General features: G+C 50.3%; 2 protein-coding genes across 11 annotated transcripts in view; one reads left to right on the top strand and one right to left on the bottom strand.

The window, feature by feature from the left end:
• The window catches only part of GIT2 (GIT ArfGAP 2), a 48509-nt gene extending 34558 nt beyond the window's left edge, over positions 1-13951 (bottom strand). For 4 of the 9 annotated variants that reach the window (XM_084761414.1, XM_084761410.1, XM_084761412.1 and 1 more), the window contains exons 1-7: positions 13756-13950; positions 10407-10540; positions 8000-8112; positions 7400-7505; positions 5663-5749; positions 5427-5557; positions 2545-2639 (exon numbers count right to left, since the gene is read on the bottom strand). In XM_084761414.1, the coding sequence (XP_084617540.1) occupies positions 2545-2639; positions 5427-5557; positions 5663-5749; positions 7400-7505; positions 8000-8112; positions 10407-10540; positions 13756-13807 (718 nt within the window). In that variant the 5' untranslated portion in view covers positions 13808-13950. Of the gene's footprint in view, positions 1-2544; positions 2640-5426; positions 5558-5662; positions 5750-7399; positions 7506-7999; positions 8113-10406; positions 10541-13755 lie in introns of all 9 variants that reach the window. The other 5 variants (XM_084761409.1, XM_084761413.1, XM_084761411.1 and 2 more) reach the window with 2 other exon arrangements.
• Positions 13952-15534: 1583 nt separating this feature from the next.
• Positions 15535-21536, top strand: part of ANKRD13A (ankyrin repeat domain 13A) — a 35284-nt gene continuing 29282 nt past the window's right edge. Inside the window, exon 1 of one of the 2 annotated variants that reach the window (XM_084761405.1) lies at positions 15535-15900. In XM_084761405.1, coding sequence (XP_084617531.1) covers positions 15805-15900 — 96 coding nt within the window. In that variant the 5' untranslated portion in view covers positions 15535-15804. The remainder of the gene's footprint in view (positions 15901-21536) is intronic. The other variant, XM_084761406.1, reaches the window with a different exon arrangement.

Below are 21536 nucleotides of genomic sequence, written 5' to 3' on the forward strand. Positions count from 1 at the left end.
CCACTTTGGTTTTTTGCGATAAAAATTTTCTGTATAGCCCTGGCTGTCCTAAAACTCACTTTGTAGACCACATTGGCCTCAAACTCACAGAGATTTGCCGCCAGGTTCTGCCTCCCAAAAGGTGTGCGCCACCATTACCCCGCTATAATTTTCAATTCTAGTATTTTTACTAGGTTCTTCTCTGTTTTATGTGTCTTTTGTCTTAAGAATGTCCACTGCTTTTCAGACTATTAGCTGGTTAAAATGTTTCTGACAAGTCCAACAGGACCACTCCTGGGAGCTGGTTCTATCGCATGGGACACTGGGTCGTTCAGGTCACTGGGTGGCTCATCCTCTCTACTAGCTGGCCCCATGTCAGCATCTGCTCCCTGCTTCCTCATGCAGCCCTTGAGGGTCTAGTGGCTCTTCACACACTGAGTCACTGTGGATAGAATCCGGGATAGTCTAAACATTGTATCGTGAGACTCTGGAAAGTGTTGTTGCTGTTTTTAGCAGGAAACAGAGCAGGTTGGGCTCTGCCTGCTGAGCAGGCAACCAGAAAGAGCAGAAAAAGTAAAGCAATGTACATCCTTCCCTGCTAGTGGCCAGACGCTTAGGTACCTGCCGTCATTGCTGCTGCCTGCCCATAACCTGGGGTTAGAGAGAACAGAAAAATAAATTTAAAAAACTCAGGGAAACCATCTTCCTATCTGTCTGCTTTAAGTCCTATATTTCTTCCCAAATCGGAAAGAGAAGGCTTCTTTGTACCTTCTTTGCAGCTCCAGATCACAGATGTCACCAGCTTCAAGTCTTGTTATTCTCAGCTGGGATTTACCCTTCAGAGCTGAGCATCTTGTCTATAGATTTTAGTTCCACTCAGCAGAAGAGCTGAGGTAGAGCATGCTTGCACTCCCTTGCCTCAGATGGGCTCTCAGTTCTGTTTGCACAACCAGGGTTAAGGAGCTATTCTGTGTGTGCGCATGTGGACACTGTGCATGAGGTGGCTCAGCAGTAAAAGCACTTGCTGCCACTTCTGACAACCTCAGTGTGATCCCCAGACACCACATGGTATGACTCTGACACACACACACACACACACACACATGACCACAGTATAAAACATGTTTCTTTAAAGGGATTGGTACTCTCTTATGCACAGGGGTGAAGAGACAACGCTTTATGCTCATCTGCTGTAATTATATAATTTATTCAGCTCCGTTGCTGCTCTGTGATGGCTGCCACACACACAGCAGCAGTTGGCATGGTACCTTTCAGTAAAATGCTATTTAATAAAACTGGTCACAGGCTGGACTGGGCTCAGACCATAGTTTCTTGACCCCCATTCAGATCACACACAAGCAGTTAAAGGCAGAAGTCACTCTGACCAACTGCCAGGAGTCAGATTATCAAGAGCTACTTTCAGTCCGTTTTTGTAGGTGGCGTAGTACCTGAGTGACCATCTTTCCTTTATTACTATGGGATACTTAAGGATTTTTAAAAATATATTTACTTATTTATTAATTATAAATACAGTGCTCTGCCTGCATGTACACCTGCAGGCCAGAAGAGAGCATCAGATCACATTATAGATGGCTATGAGCCACCATGTGGTTGCTGGGAATTGAACTTAGGGCCTTAAAAGGAGCAGCCAGTGCCCTTAACCTCTGAGCCATCTCTCCAGGCCCCTGCTTAAGGATTTTAAGACTTATGAGAGAGATAAAAATTAAATTTATTTAATGAGGTGAAAATAAAATGAATAAATGGCCAAAGCAAGAGGCTCCTCTAGTAACTAAAGGTTGTCTTTACTCTTCTACTACAAGGTGGGTGGTACACGGGAGGCTTGGAGGAATAAAGGAAAGGGGGAGTGATGTAATTATATTATCTCAAAAACTAAAAACCACAAATCATATAAAAACAGTTAAGAGTAGCTGAAGGCAGGCCGGGCGTGGTGGTGCATGCCTTTAATCCCAGCACTCAGGAGGCAGAGGCAGGCAGATCACTGTGAGTGCGAGGCCAGTCTAGTCTACAAAGTGAGTCCAGGATGGCCAAGGCTACACAGAGAAACCCTGTCTCCAAAAAACCAAAAAACAAAAAAACAAAAAGAGTAGCTGAAGGCACAGCCATGCCCGGGCCAGGCGGGGTGCACCGTGAGGGCCAGGTGGGGTACACCGTGAGGGCCAGGTGGGGTGCACCGTGAGGGCCAGGTGGGGTACACCGTGAGGGCCAGGTGGGGTGCACCGTGAGGGCCAGGTGGGGTGCACCGTGAGGGCCAGGTGGGGTACACCGTGAGGGCCAGGTGGGGTGCACCGTGAGGGCCAGGCGGGGTGCACCGTGAGGGCCAGGTGGGGTGCACCGTGAGGGCCAGGCGGGGTGCACCGTGAGACCCGATGTAAAGTGCAGAACAAGGGCAGAACTACAAATCCCGCGGTGACGTCGTCCTTGTAAATATACATCCTTACCGACATCCTCCAGAGGATGTGTTGAAGCAGAGGAAGCCATAAAAATGCTGTCCTGACCTGTTTTTCCAGGTTAGAGGTGTAGCAAGGCTACCGTCCTCTCACTCACCTGGTTTCCGGCCGCAGAGGTAGAAGGCCAGTCTGTCAGTCAGCTCATACTGTATTTCCACAAGGCGGTCGGCCAGCTCATGGTGCCCTCCTTGCCTACCAAGAGAACAAAGTACCATTGACACAGCTCGCAGGTCACGGTGGAGTCAGAAAGCACAAAGCCGTCCTCAGACACCTGAGCAGCTTATCCAACATGGCTGCCTGCAATCCCTGCACTGCTGACTGCCAGGATCACTCTCAGGCCCGCGCGCCCACCCAAAATACCCTCTTCTCTTTACGAAAGTGTAAGAGGGCATTTGGGGCACTTAAAGACTGATGAGAGGCATAAAGACTAACTTCATTTAACAAGGCAAGAAAATAAAATTAATAAATGGCAGAAGTTCTCAAAGGTAACTAGAGTATTCCCAGACACTACAGCCTCAGGAATCTAGGTCAGTAAGGACAGGGTGGCCCCAGGCGTCAACATCTCAAGATGGCCTCTCTCCACACGCACACAGTCATCTGGCCTTGGGTCAGTCTAGAAATGAGAAATCACTTCAAGGGCTTCAAAGCAGAACAGCTCAATGCAGGGCGCATCCCTGCAGCACGTAAGTGAGCTGTTACACGGAAAGACCACGGCCAGCGAAGTTCACTGCAGGCTCCATCGAGAAGGACAGAGTACTGTGGACCCTGCTTATCTTCAAAGATCAAACCCAGCTTCGGCCAGTGTCTTTCTCCACGTGATACCCCCTGAACCACCACACATACTTGACTCTTACAGACTCCCTGTCTTCTCAGTGGCAAACTGTGAGCTGACGGACACTGCGTCCCTCACACCAACCGCCCCGCCCTTGCTGTCTCCAGCCCCATCTCCAGTGACGGGCACACTGTCCATCCCCCCCTTGCTGTCTCCAGCCCCGTCTCCAGTGACGGGCACACTGTCCACCCCCACCGTCCACCCCTGATGATATGTCAGCTCCTCCCTCACAGGTCCATATCCCAGCCACTCCTCCATGACGACCTGAAGAAACCTCATGTTGAGCCACAATGAAGAAAGCTTACATATGTCTGTTTTCTGTGTCAGTGTGTGTGTGTAGTTGTATATGAAGTGCATGTCTGCATGTATGTGGGCGTGTGTGTGTGTGTGTGTGTGTGTGTGTGTGTGTGTGTGTGTGGACACGCATGCAGATGGAGGTTCAAGGCTTACATCAGCAATCTTCCTTGACTGCTGATGAGGCAGGTCCTGACTACACCAGGACTTGATGGTACAGGTAGTCTTGCTCGTCAGCTGGCTACGGGGATCCTCCGTCTCTGCCTTCTACACGGCATTATGTGAGTTCTGAGGATCTGAACTCTGACCTTCTTGCTTGCACAGCAAGTGCTTTAATCAGCAGGCCATCTCCACAGTCCATTACGTATGCTTTTTAAGATGCACTGTGTGTATGGCAGAGAGTGAGTGTGTCTCATGTATGTGTGTGGCTCAGGAGACAACTTAGGGAGCAGGCTCTTGCCTTCCACCTTATTGAGGCAGGCCTTGGTCTCTGCCATGCTGAACACACAGGATAGCTGGCTCAGACACTGTGGCTCTCCTCTCTGCCTCTCATCTGGCTGTGGGTGCTGGGTTTACACCACACCTGGCTTTTCATGTGGGCTCTGGAAACCACACTCAGGTGGTCAGGGCTGTGTAGCAGGACTTTTACCAACTGAACCACAAGTGTCAGCAGTGCGTGGTGGTTCACACCTGTAATCATCAGCACAGGGGAGGGAAGGCAGCATAGACACAGAGTATGTGAACTCAAGGCCAGCCCTTTTCAGACCCTGCCTGAAAAAGGAAAACAAAAGAAAACCGAACACGGCTAACTGTCCATTTTGTCAACAATCGATACATAATCTTGCCTCAGTCCTTTCAGGCATTTGTTAATCATCTCATACGGAGAAGTAAATGCTAGGATCCTAAGACAGACATTTGTCATGCCCCGTTTCATTCTTGTGAAGCAGAACATGATGCTTCCTAGCTATAAAATAACAGGAAAAAGAAGAGATGTCCGTCTTCTTCCTGCAGGCGGTAACAGGTTTATGGCAGCACTGAAGGCCTTCAGGCTCCAGCATTTCAGCTGTAGGGGATGGTGGTGCGCCCGCAGCTCCATTACTCAGGTACACACAGGAAGAGGTTTGTCTAAATTCAGAAGGCCACGATCTATCTGCCTGTCGTAAAACTACAGCAGGGAAAATGTAAAGACCCACTGAACACCTGAAGAGAGGGCTTTGTACGTCCTCCTCAGGCCAGGCACTGGGCTTGTCCGTGAACGCGGGGCCAGCTCTCCAGCACCCGTGCTGCTCCTAGCCCAATTCCGTCCTCTGTATTATAGGCAAGCACACCACTCAGTGGCCATTTCTCCAGCCTTCTCTCTAATCCTTTTATTTAATTTTTAAGTTAATATTTATTTATTTTTATGTGTATAATGTTCTGCCTGCATGTAAGTGCAGTGTGTGTGTGCCTGGTACCCTTAGAGGCCAGAAGAGGGTGTTGGATGCATGGAACTGGAGTTACAAATGAGGCACCATGTGGTGCTAGGACCTGAGACATGAACCCCAGTTTTCTGCAAGAGCAGCCGGTGGCCTTAACCACTGAGCCAACTCTCTAGCCACCCCATTCCCAATTTTTGATCCCTGATTAGTACGCTATGGCTTGTTGTTAAGATTGAATGTTAAGCACACCAGTTTACGACTCTACAATTCCCTGATCTTGCCTGTCTCAGCTGCTATATATTTGAAACATCTTTATCTACAAAATAATAGAATATAAATCCTTAAATGAGCTAAAGACAAGTCGTACACAATTTAGTCTCTTAGCAAGGGGTCACGGTCAGCACACAGAGCACAGTAGGAACCTCGGCCCCTCACCTTGCATAATCAACAGGTGTCTTCCCACTTGAGTCTTGCGTGCCTGGGTCAGCTCCATATACTGCTAACAATTCAGCCTGTAAAATCTGTCCTGCTTTGGAGGCGACATGGAGTGGAGTGCTTCCTTTCTCCTAAGAATTAATAATAAAAAGGAAAAAAGCGAAGTAAGTACACCCAGCCTATTCAAATACAGCTCAGTTTCACTCTAATATCTGAAGCAATTGACATTTCCGTACTGGATGAAAGAAGTTGGCTTGGGCTCCTAAAGACAACAGTCTCAGACAGGTCTCAAGATTCCCTGTTCTCACACTTGAATGGAGTTGCTGAAAAACAAACAGAAAAAGAGCAGTTGTAAAAGGTGTTAGGAGCAATGTGCTAGAGCAGCTGGCAGCCGACTTCCACGCACTCACTCTACAGTGGTAACACATCTTCATTTGGCTCAGGAAGACGGAGGAGCCTCTGCTGTTACAACGGCTGCAGGCTGCAGGAGTCTGACACACTTTATGCACAAGGAGCCAGAACTGTGAGCTAGTCTGCCCAGTAAGAGGCACAACCATCACGGGAGCGAGAAGCACTTGAGGAGGAGGCTCTGCGGCTTGGTGGGTGGACTTCAAGGCCTACGGCTTTCCAGCTGTAAGATCTGAGAACTCTGTGTGCGGCAGAAGCTGGGCAGCACGGAGCCACACGCCAACAGGGTTACTGTGCGGACTGGATGATACAGGAAAGGACTCAACACTCAGATGCTGTTCACTAGTACTCGTTAGCTGCTGCCGAGCCTCGAGCCGCCCACCGTGTATGCTGTCCGCCGGCTTACACCACCCACTATCAATGTGCACTGATCACACTGTCACTGGGCTGCTCTTGTGGGATCGAGGCCTGTGCTACACATTATCACAGAAAAGCTTCTAAACCCAATTGCTCTCAATCTGAAGCTGTCCTCATTGGCACCACAGGGTGCAGACCCACTGGACCAGTCTTCTTAATTATATGAGTGTGTACATCTGTGCACACTGAGTGCAGGAGCCCTAAGAGGCCAGATCCCCTAGAGCTGGAGTTACAGGTGGTTGTGAATCCTGTGATATGGGTCATCTGCAGCAACAAAATCACTGATGCATCTCTCCAGTCCCAAGTCACTGTTGTCGCCTTCTTACTATTATTATTCTTAACACATAAACACACACACTTTTACACAAGAATTCGCTATGCAGTCCTGGGCCTGGAACTCACTATAGAGAGCTTTGAGTTGACAGTTGTCCGCCTGTCCCTGCCTCCTGAATGCCGGGGACTAAAGGTGTGCGCCACTGCACCTGGCTATATTTTTTATTTAGTAAAAGGAAAACTGTAATATACACACATACATGTCTATGTGTAGTTAGGACTCTGAACTGTGCATATGCCCTGCTGAGTGAGCAACTAGTTCAAAGCACTGCTCCAAAGCCCTAGCTGTACCTCTTAAAACACCCACGGCGCACAGAGAAGAGCACCGCACACAGCGTAGCTCCCGGTATAATGGCTGCTGCTGTGCGCTATACCTTCACTGGCACCCTCAGGGTCTTTCTCGCCTGCATGTGGAGCTGAAGCAGTTAGCCTCCACCCTCTGACACTCTTGTCTCGTGTAGAAATAAGCATCCCGAAAGCTCATTAGGTCCCCCAGAAACACTCCTTTGAAATTGCTGTTATTGCCAAGTGGAGAACTTATCAAAATATGTATGTGAAAACTGTACTGGAAAAGTACTCATTAACTAATTAAGTGAAAATAAGAGAAAAATATAGACATATATTTACCCTCTTTCTGTAACATGTTCAAGACGAGGAGTGAATGCCATTTAAGAGAAAAAGAGAAACTTCGATAAAAAGCTGTCAGTTATTTAAAGGTACTTAAGAGGTTGCTTTCTTCTTTCTAGTACTATTTTCAAGGGAAGCAATCCACTGCGTCTGCCAGGCTCCCCAGGGACTGTAGAACACGCACGCACCTTACTGAGATCTTTGGCAGTCACACTGTCGTCATCACGGCAGGGCAATCGGTGAACAAATGCTAACATCTGATACTTGGCTCTGATGAATTCTGCTTTATTGGGGCTGGTGTGAAAACAAAAAAGACAGTTCACTTGCAGTTCTGACACAGTCCTCATTGTTTGTACTGTAAGAAGAGAGAGTAAGATGAACAACGCTGGGGTACATTTCAGCAGTGCTGAAGGCCTGGTCTGAGAACACATTATGGAGCCCCTCGCTGCAGCACTTTCTTCCTGTCAGGCACCTCGGGAGGAAGCAGCATCGTCCCGTGCTAAGGTGATGCACTGCCGAGATGATGCCGAAGCCAGACTTCGGGTCTGACTGGCACTAGTTTAGAGTGTCTTGGCTCCCAGCTGCTCACACCTAGTCACCAAGCCCTGATCTCCAATTGCAGAAATCAGTAACTTCAGATGGGTAGCCAGCAAAGTGACGGCCCACCTGCCTCACTCTGCCTTTCTAGACAGCAAATGCCCCTTTGGAGGCCGATCAGAATAGCCACATTCCTTTCAACAGGGCCATTTGTTGCGAAGAAATAGAGGCTGTTACAACATTCCACTCACTGTACTTTATCCTGTGGATTAGCCTTCCGTCTTCCACTCATAACAGACGCAGGGTCCAGCAAGGAGTGCTCCCATATAGAATTAGCACCGTTGTTGTACAAGGTCTCAACCATCTGAAACCAAGCAGTGTGAAATAATATTTTATTTTCACAGATATTCAAAAAGAATCAGTGACAAAAATGGAAAAATAACGCTCTGTTAAAAACACCACCATGTCTGGGTACCATTCCATTACTGTTTCTGGTTGTACAGTGAGACCTCGCTACCGCTTTGCTTGTAGGATAGCCAAAGCTGGCCTGACTGCACAGGAAAAGTAGCTTTAGGGTGGCATTTCCCTGCCTGAACAAATGCTACTATACCCATGTACACACTGTTCACTTAATACTTTTCATTAAATTCACTTAGAGTATTTTATTAATATATGTTAGTTTATACATACTTAAATAAAGTAATGCAATAAATAAGTATTTCAGTGCTAGCTCTCTCACACATCCCACTGTGGTTCATGTTCCACTCTTTAGCGTCTAATATCATAAGGTCAGCCCCGCATTTTCAATTACTCATCTCTGGACCATTTGTAAATTCTAAAATTATAAACAAAGACAGACCTGGGTGCAGCACACTCGCCCTTTCCTGTGAGGCTGGGCCTTTGGAAACTTTTAAGTAGACCTCTTCCCAAGACAGGCTCTCTCTGTGTAGCCCTGGCTGTCCTGGACTCACTTTGTAGACCAGGCTGGCCTCGAACTCACAGCGACCCACCTGCCTCTGCCTCCCGAGTGCTGGCAACCCTATTAGCTTCACTTCCCAGCAGGGCTCCTGGAAACGCCCTAAGCACCTCAGCATGGGGCCTCTCTTACCAGCAGCCTTGGTTCATGGGAGTTTAGGGAGCATGGGGTGCAGCTGCTGCCAGTTTAGTGAGATGTGTGTTAAGACAAATACTGCAGAACACATGATCAATGCGGAACTGAGGACTGTGTACCCCAGACAGAAGTACTAGGAACACGACACGGGATCCCAAATAAGACCAAGACACCGCCCCCCACGCGTGCTATGCATGTAACCCACACATGTTCACACAGTGTTGGCCGAACAGAAACTTCAGACACTGAAGCAGTTTCTGAGCAATCTCAGCCTGTGCTTCCATCAAAGCAGGAAAAAAGCTCTGGAAATGTGAGCAGGTACTCAGGAACTGTGTGTCAATGACAAGTTTCTCAGCAGCGGCTTTAGGGTCCCGACCTTTTAAAATCATTTGGGTCAGTGTCCTGCACCAAACCCTTGTTCTTGCAAAAGGCCTGGGTGGGAGCCCAGCACCCACATGGTGGTTCACAACCATCTGTAACTCCAACTTCAGGAGATCTCATGCCCGCTTCTGGTCTTTGTGGGCGTGCGTGCGCGCGCACACACACACACACACACACACACAATCAATCAATAAATAAAAGAAATACATTTTTAAAAAATTAAAAAATAAAAATTCTTTCTGGTTGGGCAGCCACACTGTCCCACCTTTAATCTCAGCACTTGGGAGGCAGAGGCAGGCAGGGTCTCTTTAAAGTCCCAGGCCAGCCTGGTCTACATAGTGAGTTCCAGGCCAGCCTGGTCTACATAGTGAGTCCCAGGCCAGCCTGGTCTACATAGTGAGTCCCAGGCCAGCCTGGTCTACATAGTGAGTTCCAGGCCAGCCTGGTCTACATAGTGAGTCCCAGGCCAGCCTGGTCTACATAGTGAGTCGCAGGCCAGCCTGGTCTACATAGTGAGTCCCAGGCCAGCCTGGTCTACATAGTGAGTCCCAGGCCAGCCTGGTCTACATAGTGAGTCCCAGGACAGCCTGGTCTACATAGTGAGTCCCAGGACAGCCTGGTCTACATAGTGAGTTCCAGGACAGCCTGGTCTACATAGTGAGTTCCAGGACAGCCAGGACTACATAGAGAAACTGTCTCAAAAACCAAAACAACACCAACACCAAAAAGGTTTCTGAAGTTGGGCATGACAGCATATACCTTTTTATCCCAGTACTTATGAAGCAGAGGCCGGTGGATGTCTGTGGGTTCAAGGCCAGCTAGGGCTACAAGTGAGACTGTGTCTCAAACAAAACAAAACAAAACAAAACAAAACAAAACGACGTCTGAGGATGACCTAGAAAGCCAGCAGTGAAAACTCACTAGGAAATTTAAACTCTGAGTGACAGAGTCTATTGATATATCTGTCTATACGTAACTGATTATGTTAAGTGAGCAAAGAAAGAACAGGCAATGACTTCAGATGGGACAGTACTTTATGTACAGAAATGAGGGACACACTTTACTCCTTCTGTAAGGTTTAAGATGAATACTGGGAGGCATTGTAGTTGCCAAAACAACAATCCCTAGAGCGCAAATCTCCACTTAGAAGTCTTCCTACCATTTACCTGAAGCAGTGTCGGCGGCCACGGCGTATGCTTAAGATGCCTTACTTGGGAGATATGGCGCCCTAGACTCCGATGAACACTGCAACACTCGTCACATATAAAAGTCCCCCTATTGACTGATGCCCAGGAAGGATCTGGAAAAAGAAGGACATCTCAGTGGTAAGGACACTAACTGGTTGCTATATACAGGGCGACTGACGTTTGGTTTGTAAGGAAAAACAGAACATGTTTTTGTTATTTCATATGCTCCTCAACATAAGCAGCTGATGCAGCAGCCTGATGCTCCTGCCCAGCTTGGCTGACTGACTGGGCACGCTGCTGGGCCTGGCAGCCCTTCACAAGCAGTTACCTTCCTGTGCAGGCTGCAGTCTCTGGTGGGAGACCTGCAACTGAGGGAGCAGGGGTGGGTCACTCCTCTCTGTTTTCTTGTAGGGCTAGGATTGGAGCGCTAGCCAAGCGCTCTACCACTGACCTCCACCTTCAGCAGGGTGATAATTTTGAGCCCACTTTTGTAAGTCATCCGACTCTTATCACCTTGACAGTGAATTATCTGCGGAACAGTATCTCAGGTAAACGCTGAAGCGAAGTGACTGCTGCCCAGGGCAGGAAGTCAAGACCCCTATACTAACAGAAAGCCAGAGGAGACGCACAGAGCGCTTGGCTCCTGTATCTGGGGGCAACTCAGGATGGCCTGGCCCACTCAGGCAATGATACTATGGCAGCACAGGTTGTTTAACACTGTCAGACCCAGGCTGTCCCGCAGCCAACCTGAAGGAACGTGCCTCACAGTAACAAAACGTAAAACAAAAAAAAAACAGTATTTTTGGTTGGATACTTTGTTCCTTTGAAATTCCACAAAGCTTCACTAGACAACCTTTCATGGGAGGAATAGTATAGTTCACACCAAGTGGGTAGCATGGATGTAGGTGAGTCAAGCCAGCCTTAGAAGCCCAACTACAACCAGGCCTTTCCCATTTCCTCAGACTCAGCGTGGGCTGACAATGCCTGGCCTAAGGGTTATACTTTAAAATCCTTCAATGTCCACAAAAATCTCTAAAGTGCATGTATACCATCTTACCATTTTAAAGTTTATTTTAACTCTTTCAAGTCATACAATGAAAAGTTATAGGATTTCGATCAAAGACAAATCCTGGGAACCAGAGAGCGCAGTGGTTAAGAGGTTGGCCATGGAGACAAGTCCACAGTTTGAACCCCAACTCTGCCACCATCCCTTGTGCAGGAATTGGAGACATGTCCTTTGCGTGTACTCACAGGAGACCCAATTGGAGTAGTGACATACGTCAGGGGGACAATGTAAAGAATAAAAATAAATAAAGCATCTGTCCTGGGAGCACAAGAATGATGCATTTTAAATGAACTACTAGATTCATTAAAAACAAACAAGAAATCGGGGCTGAGGGCATGGCTCTCTTCAGCACCACAAGAGTAAGTGCAGCAAGCTTAGCCGTAGGTGCCTGGGCACCACTCTAAGGAGCAAGGGCGGAAACACGAGGCTCTGCACACGGACACACGCTGCTTTCTGCAGCAAGATATTAGTATTAAGACTGGAAGTGTGGCTTTGCTTTTCATTAATTAGCCAGGAAAAGGATGGCAGTGTTTTAACATACATTAAACAATGGTCTCCATTAATCACTTAACCAACAGGGATCAGAATCCCACAGACAGAATACTGAGTAACACAAAAAATGAAACTTACGCTTTTATAAACCAGGCTGGGAGAAGCCCTTCTAGTTTATCTGGCAGGACTTTTAGGCTCAGTAAACACCACAAATGGACTTAAAAACTATCTGTGACCCCACCCATCTTAGGCAAATTTTTTTCCGGGAGCATCTTCTGAGAAGGCCTGAACATTAGGATTCCAAAGGAACGCTGATCCTTCTTCACCTGAGCTGTGCACAAGAGGCAGCACAAATTCCTAGTTGCTCGTCCACCCTTCAAGGTAGCCTAATTATATTCAAAACAGGAAGGAAGTGACTCAAGTATTTCTAGATTTTGGCATTCAAGACAACTAATATGAAACAACAGAAAAGGTCCCAAAATGACACAATTGGATGAGACCATATTCAGGGTGGCAGAGAGAAGCAATCTGCCTTTGCCAGGTGCCATCCACCGAGGAGGGCTTCCCAAGAGGAAGTTTTAAGTTAGACACACATGAATCAACGGAAAACAGGCAAGAAAAGGAAGCGGAACAAACATTTTTAGAGAAAATGTCAGTTTGTATAAACCTGGCTTACAGATAAAGCACCTCTTTTAAAACCATCCCTGCCTCTCGTTATCTTCCATCTAACTGTTAACCTGTAGTACTCAGAGCCATGAAACAACCAGGAAGGGTTACCACAGTACCACATAGAATCAGTCTCCTGCTTCCAAATGACAAGGTGAAGAGGAAAAACAGCTGCAAACCGCCTGCGTTCAAGGGCTTACTTGAGACCGTTCATTGAACACTGCTGTACCAGGAAAGCCATCTACTTCAAACTCGAACGAAGCTAAAAGTCCAAGGACCAAAACAAGCGCCAAAAATCCCAATCAAGACCTGTCAGTTGGGTTCCAATTACTAAACCAGATCCAATCTTCAAATCCAAATACTAACTGCAGAAGAACGGTTTGGGCCGTTCGAAGACCCCCCCCCCCCCCCCGAGTTTACACTGCCAGGGCAGAGTGTTTGTTTGGTACGACTCTGAAGCCACTACGAGGGTTCCGAACTGAGCAACCACATACAAAAGAGAAGAGCCCTGGGGTGATGGGGGGCGAGGAGGGGGGGGTAGCCACTGACCACCGCGCGCGGGGGGACAGCCACTGACCACCGCGCGCTGCAGTGGCGAGAGCTTCCACTGGAAAAAACGAGGCAATCGAGGTTTGAGCAAGCGAAGTCACCGGTCCAAGGTCGTGCAGAGGCAAAATCTGGGGGTTTAACTTAGACTCTCAAACTTGAGACCCGACCTGGGGCTGTCTGTCCCTCCTCCCGGGAGCGGCGGCCCTGGGGCAGCGCAGCCCGGCGGTCGCGCACCCGCGCGGGGCGGGAGACCGGGAAGGGGAAACACCTGCAGCCTCGGGCCGCCCGCGCCTGTGACTCCTGTCACCGGCCTTCCGGGGCTGCCGAACCCTCCCCGTCCCGGCCCGTCCGGCCCGGGGCCCCGCCGCCTCTGCGCTCGGCCGGGCGGCGGGAGGGAGGGAGGGAGGGATCCCCGGGCCGCGCGGCGGACAGGCCCCGGACGGTCTCGCGCCCCGGCGGCCCGCGGGGGTCGGCGTGGCAGGGGCCGCGGGGATGCCCCCGCCAGGGGTCCCGGCCCCGAGAGCGCGGCGAGCGGGCCCCGCCGGCGGAACTCACCCGGCCCGCTGCAGTCGGCGCACACGTCGCTGCTCCGCAGCCGCTTCGACATGGCTCCTGCTTCACCTGCCGGGAACCCCGCGACGGCAGAGGCGGCGGCTGCGCTTCCGCTCTAACGGGTCCCCCGGCGGCGCTGGCGGCGCCTCTCCCCCTCAGCGCCTCACAGCCCCGGCGCACTACGCATGCGCGGGGAGGTGTCCCGCTGAGCCCGGTGGGTCATGTGACCGGAAAGGGCACGCTTCCTTATGGCCATCTTGAATGAGGGCAGAGGTCTGCCCGAGCATCCTTTGCCTTATCTCTAAATACCTACGAAGTTGGAGTTTCCCCTTTTGGGAAGTGATTCTCTGTTCCAGGACTGGTTAGTACCAGAGGAAAAAGAAAAACCTTGTGACAAGCACTCTATACGTATAATCTCCCGGAGGCAACCAACAGTTAAGTTCATATAGTCGTTTCCAGAAGAGGCTACAGAAGCACAGGTCATGATTATCTCTCGAATGTGATTGATAGTTCTCACGCATTCCTCCATGAAATTTTCCAGGCGCCATCTTTATGTCACTGCGTCCTGTAGTAGCTTCAGTCTTCGAGGACTCCACACCCGTGGAGAATGGACTAAGGGCGGTCAGGATTCTTGGCTGGCCCTTGCTTGCACTTCTCTGAAAAGCTGGACGTGTGTTTCTAAAGCCAAGAAGGAACAGGGGCTGTTTGCAGACTTCGTGGCAGTTTTACACATCTGGGCAGACACAACACTTGGTTCTTCGTTGTGTTGAGAAGAGATAGTGCCTAAAGTCACACCCTAAGGGATGAATTTTACTTTTGCATACTCTGGGCCAACCTGGATACTCTTTTTGTTGTTGTTTTGTCTTTCTTTTCTTTTCTTTCTTTCTTTTGGAGACAGGGCTTCTCTATATAGCCTTGACTGTCCTGGACTCGCTCTGTAGACCAGGCTGGCCTTGAACTCACTACAATCCGCCTGCCTCTGCCTCTCGAGTGCTGGGATTAAAGGCGTGCGCCACCACCACCTGGCACCTGGATACTCTATTAGTCCGTTGGGCCACAGCCCTAAATCGGAATACCTAGTTTAATGAGACCAATGGCAGGATAAACCTTCACGGCAAATACTTTTAATTATAGCAGAGTTGGGAATTCAGAAAAAAAAAATAGTGGTTTCCAACCGGGCGATTTTTTCCTCTCAAGGGGACAGCTGCCCACGTCTGGAGACAGTATTGGTAGGAGTGCTGATGGCAGCTCGCCCACCTAGAGAACGTCGGACAACTTCCATACGAAGAACCACCCAGTTCAAACATCCCAATGTTTAAAAGCCCATAGACACAGCTACCCGGTTATACGAGGGTATCTGGTGCCACCTCTCCAGGGGCCAGCCCCTCCGTGAAAACCATTTCGTGTTGCCCACCTCCAAAATGGTTTCTGACCAATCATGGAAGGCAACTGAGGGAGGCACCAGCCCGATGGTTTGATCCGGGCCTCCGCTCTCATCCCCGGGCTGCAGAGCCAATGGAAGAGTCCCGGTTGTGGAGCGAACCACTGGAGGAGGCTGGGGCAGGGGGAGAGAGCCGGGGGGCGCGCACCGTGAGTTTTGCGCGTGGGGATCCTGGGCTTTCCGAGGGTCTCGCTGCCCCACAGAAGGCTGACTGTCGTGTGTCCCGGCGTGGGGCCGTGGCGGGGAGAGATGGAGCTGGGCTCGGTCCGGTCTCGGGGCCACGTCTCCCCCCCCAACGCCGCGCCGCGCGGTGGAACGGCCCGCGCACTTCCCTGTTCGGGGCGGTTCGGCCGGCAGCAGTCGGTTCTCGAGCTGTCAGCGCGGGCGCGAGCGCGCGGGGCGCGGGGTGGGCGCGGCCGAGCCGGTCCCCGAGCCGGTCACCAGCCCGGCCCGCGACCGGGGGCCTCCCGCGCCTCCCGCTCCGGCCTCGGAGGTCCGCGCCGCCAACCGCGCCCCGTACTCTCCGGCTCGCTGCTCTCCTCCCCTCGCTCCCCGGCCAGCCGGGCGGGCCCCCGAGACCCCAGTCAGGCCCGGATCCCGGCTTCCTCGCCATGTCCTCGGGCCGCGACGCCAGCAGCCGCTTCCCGCTGCACCTCCTGGTCTGGAACAACGACTACCGGGAGCTGGAGAAGGAGCTGCGGGGCCAGGTGAGGTGCGCGGCGCGGAGTCGGGGACGGTCCTTCAGCTTTGCGATTCCCGCTAGGATCCACCGGGCTCTGACTGTAGACCGGGGGCGGGGGCTGCGGGGGCTTTTTGGCACGTATCCCGCTTTCCAGGATCGCTAGGAATGAGTGCTTCTTATTCCACTCGACAGGGAAGGAAACTGAGACCCCAGAGCCTACTTGCCTTGCGCAAGGCCACCGGGCTAATGAGTACTGTTCTTCTCGGGATCTTCTCGGGTTGGCTGGCTCCAGAATTCACCTTTAAGCTTTATGGCCTCGAAGAAGGAAGAGCAAAACACACACACACACACACACACACACACACACACACACACACACACACACACACACACACACACACACACACACACACACACACACACACACACACACACACACACACACACACACACACACACACACACACACACACACACACACACACACACACACACACACACACACACACACACACACACACACACACACACACACACACACACACACACACACACACACACACACACACACACACACACACACACACACACACACACACACACACACACACACACACACACACACACACACACACACACACACACACACACACACACACACACACACACACACACACACACACACACACACACACACACACACACACACACACACACACACACACACACACACACACACACACACACACACACACACACACACACACACACACACACACACACACACACACACACACACACACACACACACACACACACACACACACACACACACACACACACACACACACACACACACACACACACACACACACACACACACACACACACACACACACACACACACACACACACACACACACACACACACACACACACACACACACACACACACACACACACACACACACACACACACACACACACACACACACACACACACACACACACACACACACACACACACACACACACACACACACACACACACACACACACACACACACACACACACACACACACACACACACACACACACACACACACACACACACACACACACACACACACACACACACACACACACACACACACACACACACACACACACACACACACACACACACACACACACACACACACACACACACACACACACACACACACACACACACACACACACACACACACACACACACACACACACACACACACACACACACACACACACACACACACACACACACACACACACACACACACACACACACACACACACACACACACACACACACACACACACACACACACACACACACACACACACACACACACACACACACACACACACACACACACACACACACACACACACACACACACACACACACACACACACACACACACACACACACACACACACACACACACACACACACACACACACACACACACACACACACACACACACACACACACACACACACACACACACACACACACACACACACACACACACACACACACACACACACACACACACACACACACACACACACACACACACACACACACACACACACACACACACACACACACACACACACACACACACACACACACACACACACACACACACACACACACACACACACACACACACACACACACACACACACACACACACACACACACACACACACACACACACACACACACACACACACACACACACACACACACACACACACACACACACACACACACACACACACACACACACACACACACACACACACACACACACACACACACACACACACACACACACACACACACACACACACACACACACACACACACACACACACACACACACACACACACACACACACACACACACACACACCCCTATCTACACACCTACCTTACTCCACCCGCCCTGGTGCTGGGGAAGGGCTTGGTTGGTTTCGGAGGCCGGGTTCTAACTCCCTTGTGACCTTGGGCAAAGCAATTATCTTCTGGGGCCCACCTTCCCTTACCCTTAGGATGAGGATGTTGGCCGTGAAGAGGGGAAAACCCCAAAACTTGTCTAAACTAATGGTGCTGGGGCTGGGCCTAGGAATCAGCATTTAACAAGCTCCCCAGGGCGGCTGATGTAAAGAGATTCTCACTGGGCTGAGGATCTCTGAGGCCTACACTCGTTAGGCCCTCCCTGTTAGGAAGTGCTTTGGGTTTTTTCGTTGGTTTTTTGCTCTTGTTTTTCTTTTTAAAATCTGCTGCCATTCCTCTAAATCAGTGGTTCTCAACTGGAGATGACAGCATTTTGGAAGTGCAAGGAGACATTCTGGGGTGGTTGTGATTTGAGAGGTGGGTGCTCTTGGCACCCAGTTGGGTGGAAGCGTGTCCTATAGTGTACAAGGCAGCCACTCACCCACAACAGCGTTATCTGACTCCCAATGTCAGCAGTGCCTAGTGGTTGAGAATCTTTGCTATATATACATATGTATATATATGTTTATTTATTTATTTTAAGGGGGGATCTTGAGACAGGATTTTGTTGTATAGCCCTGCTTTAGCGTATAATTCACTATGTAGCCCAGGCTGGACTCTAACTTTGGAGGCAGCCTCCTGAATGCTGAGCCACTACCTGTAGGGAGGTGCCTGGTGTTAATGGCACTGCACTGCAACAGTTGTAGTAGCATTGGCGCAAATAAAGATAAGGCTTCATAATTACTCTAAAATCCGGCATAATTGTCACTGTTGGCTTCCTTTCTCTTACCCAGTGTGTCACAGACCTGCTTGTCAAGGACTTAACATTGACTCCGCAACTGTGGAGAACCCTGGGTTCTGGTTGGTAAATACTGGGCAAGCTCCACATCGGACTGTTTGAGCAGTTCTGCTAAGTGTTGATTTGCAGCTTGCCACGTGCACTGTAAGTTGTATGGGAACCCACAAGAACTCAGACGTCCCTTTTTCACTTGAGAAAGGATTCCTTGGAGGTGCACCAGGAACCCAATACACCCAGAAAGTTGAGGCAGGAAGATTGGAGGCTAGCCTGGGCAACTTGGTGAGGGTCTATCTGAAAATAAATAAGAAAGGGGTGCAAGTGTGGGCTACCCCGTGGCACAGCACGTGTCTATTATGTGGGAGGCCCTGGGTCCCATCCTCAGCGTGGGGAGAATCCACCAGAACGAGGCTTTGTAAGAGCCGCTGTTCTTCATTAGGTAACGCAGCAACTGTTTAAGAGTTGCGGAGATGTGACACATGCCCCCGTGCAACCATAGTGGCCCACACCCATCATGGTGCTGAGGCAGCAGAAGTGCGAGTTCAAGGCTAGTATGGGCAAGTTTGACTCTGTCTCAAATACAGAAAAATAAGAAAAACACAGAAAAGGAGTTGAGGTGTCTGGTTCAGGCCTAGGACACTTGTCTAGGCTCAGTCCTCAGCACTGTTTTGTTATGCACAGTGGTTCTCAACTTGTGTAATGTTGGAAAGTACAAGGAAAGTCCATTTGGTAGAAAGGGTCATTGTGATCACACCATGGGCTTTCAGGCCTGAGTTCTGAAAACAGCTTTCTCCTCACTGAAGAGGAAGAGCTGTCTGCAGAAGTAAGAGCCACACCTTGCTTCATGATCTCAGCTGTGGGGAAAGTCGCCATTTCCTGCAAACCGTGGTAAAGGTGTTCACGGATGCCTGCCTTTGACTGTGTAGCCCAGGCTGGCCTCAAACCCTGTCAGTGGCCGTCCTCCTTGGCCCCGCCCACCCTGCGGTCACAGGCTTGGCTGTGCTCAGGAATTCAAATCTTGCAATAGGTTTTGTGGGAGAAAACGTCGGGTCTTTACCGCCCTTGACTTGAAGGCTGAGGAAGAGTGCTCATATTTGCCGAGTCTCTGGCTTTCACGTCGCCCTAATTTAATACAATGGGTCACTTGATAGTGTTGCGCCTCCCTGTCTAGGGAGGAGACCTTGGCATGGACATCTTGATGGTCATAACCATACAGTCCAACCTCAGCCTTGAAATGTGGCTGTTGAAGCGGCAGGGACAGAGCAGCTACGTAGGACTTCACCATTATGAAATTTTTCACCCTTTCAGGTAAGGGGCGTCTTGCGCTTTCATTTTGTATGAGTCCCTACAACGGGTTTGGGAGTCAAGACCCTTACACGACACAGCAGGAAGTAGGTGTTTACCCAGATCCTCTGTTGATTATGAGCCAGCCACCTTCCTTTTTGACCAGGAGGCGGTTGGGTTTAACGGCCAGTGCTGATGCTGACTAAGATGTGTGTTTGGCCGTGTGACTCGTCCTTGTTGAATTATAACCTGTGACGGGGAGTGGCCCGGAACTTAGCTCTGTAGTCTAGGCTGGCCGTGAACTCACGGCGGTCCTCCCACCTCAGGCAGTCTTCCCAGTGCTGGGGTTAAAGACGGGAGCCATCATCTCAGATTCTGCTAAACTATTTCTCTAGTGAAATGTTAATTTTGTTTTGTATTTTAATCGTGTGCGCAGGCAACTCACGCGTCCCTGGCATCTCTGGTTTGGCTCTTGGGCAGCTCTCTGCACTAGGTGTCCCCGTGCATCCTTCCTGTCCTAGCAATCTGAGAGCAGCTCACCTGTGTGCTTAGCTTGTGCTTGAGCCATATTTGAAATCGGAGAGTTGCGTGCTGTCTGAATCCCAGCTCTTTCTTTCCTCCCCCTCCTCCCTCTTTCCCTCCCTCCTCATCCCTCCTCCCCTCTCTGGAGAGAAAGGCAAACATAGAAGAGAAATAAAAAGCAAAATTTTCTTCTTTTGCTTTCTTTTCTTGGTATGTGTATCTGTTTGTGTGGGGTGCGTGTGTCTGTGGTTGGGCTTGCCAGTGAGAGTGCAGGGGAGTCCAGAGGTCAATGTTGGGGTGTCCTCAACAATTCCTCTACCTTACTTTTTGAGACAAGGTTTATCAATGAACCCAGAACTCACACTTTGCGCTAGACTGGCTGGCCAATGAACCCCCAGGATGCTCCTGTCTCTATGTCCCTAGTGCTGGGGTGATGTGTGTGCCATGCCTGGGTTTTACATGGGCACAGGGGATCTGACTTCAGGTCCTATAGCTAGCATTTTACATGCTAAGCCATCTTCCCAGGCCCTGCTTTGTGTGGGTTTTGTTGTTGTTGTTGTTTGTTTTGTTTTGGTTTTTTAGAGCAAGGTTTCGCTGTGTAGTCCCTGCTGCCCCCAGCCCCCCACGCACTGGGATTATAGGGTGTACCAGTACCCTGGGCTAGGAATTAAGATCTTACAACCAACTGGCCCAGGCTGGCCTCAGACCTGTCTTCTTAACCCCTGCTCGCCATTCAGGGAGCTTGCCTCTGCTCCAGAGGCACTAAGGTCAGTAGTAGACGGAGCTTCTGGCCTGTGGTAAGTGGGTGAAGACGTGGTACCCTGCAGCAGGACCAGGACTTCCGGAAGCTGCGACTTAGCTCTTTTACTCACCGTGCAGTTTTTCTACAGGAGCTGGGAGTTGGTTGCAGAATTAAGGACAGAGAGTCCCTGTCACCTCGACAGTAAAAAACGCCATCAGCGTTGCTGTGCTGCCGTCATCGAGGTTCTGCCGTCCACTCCTTCAGC

This window comes from Acomys minous, assembly GCF_964271855.1.
Source record: "Acomys minous genome assembly, chromosome: 16".
Classification (NCBI taxonomy): Eukaryota; Metazoa; Chordata; class Mammalia; order Rodentia; family Muridae; genus Acomys; species Acomys minous.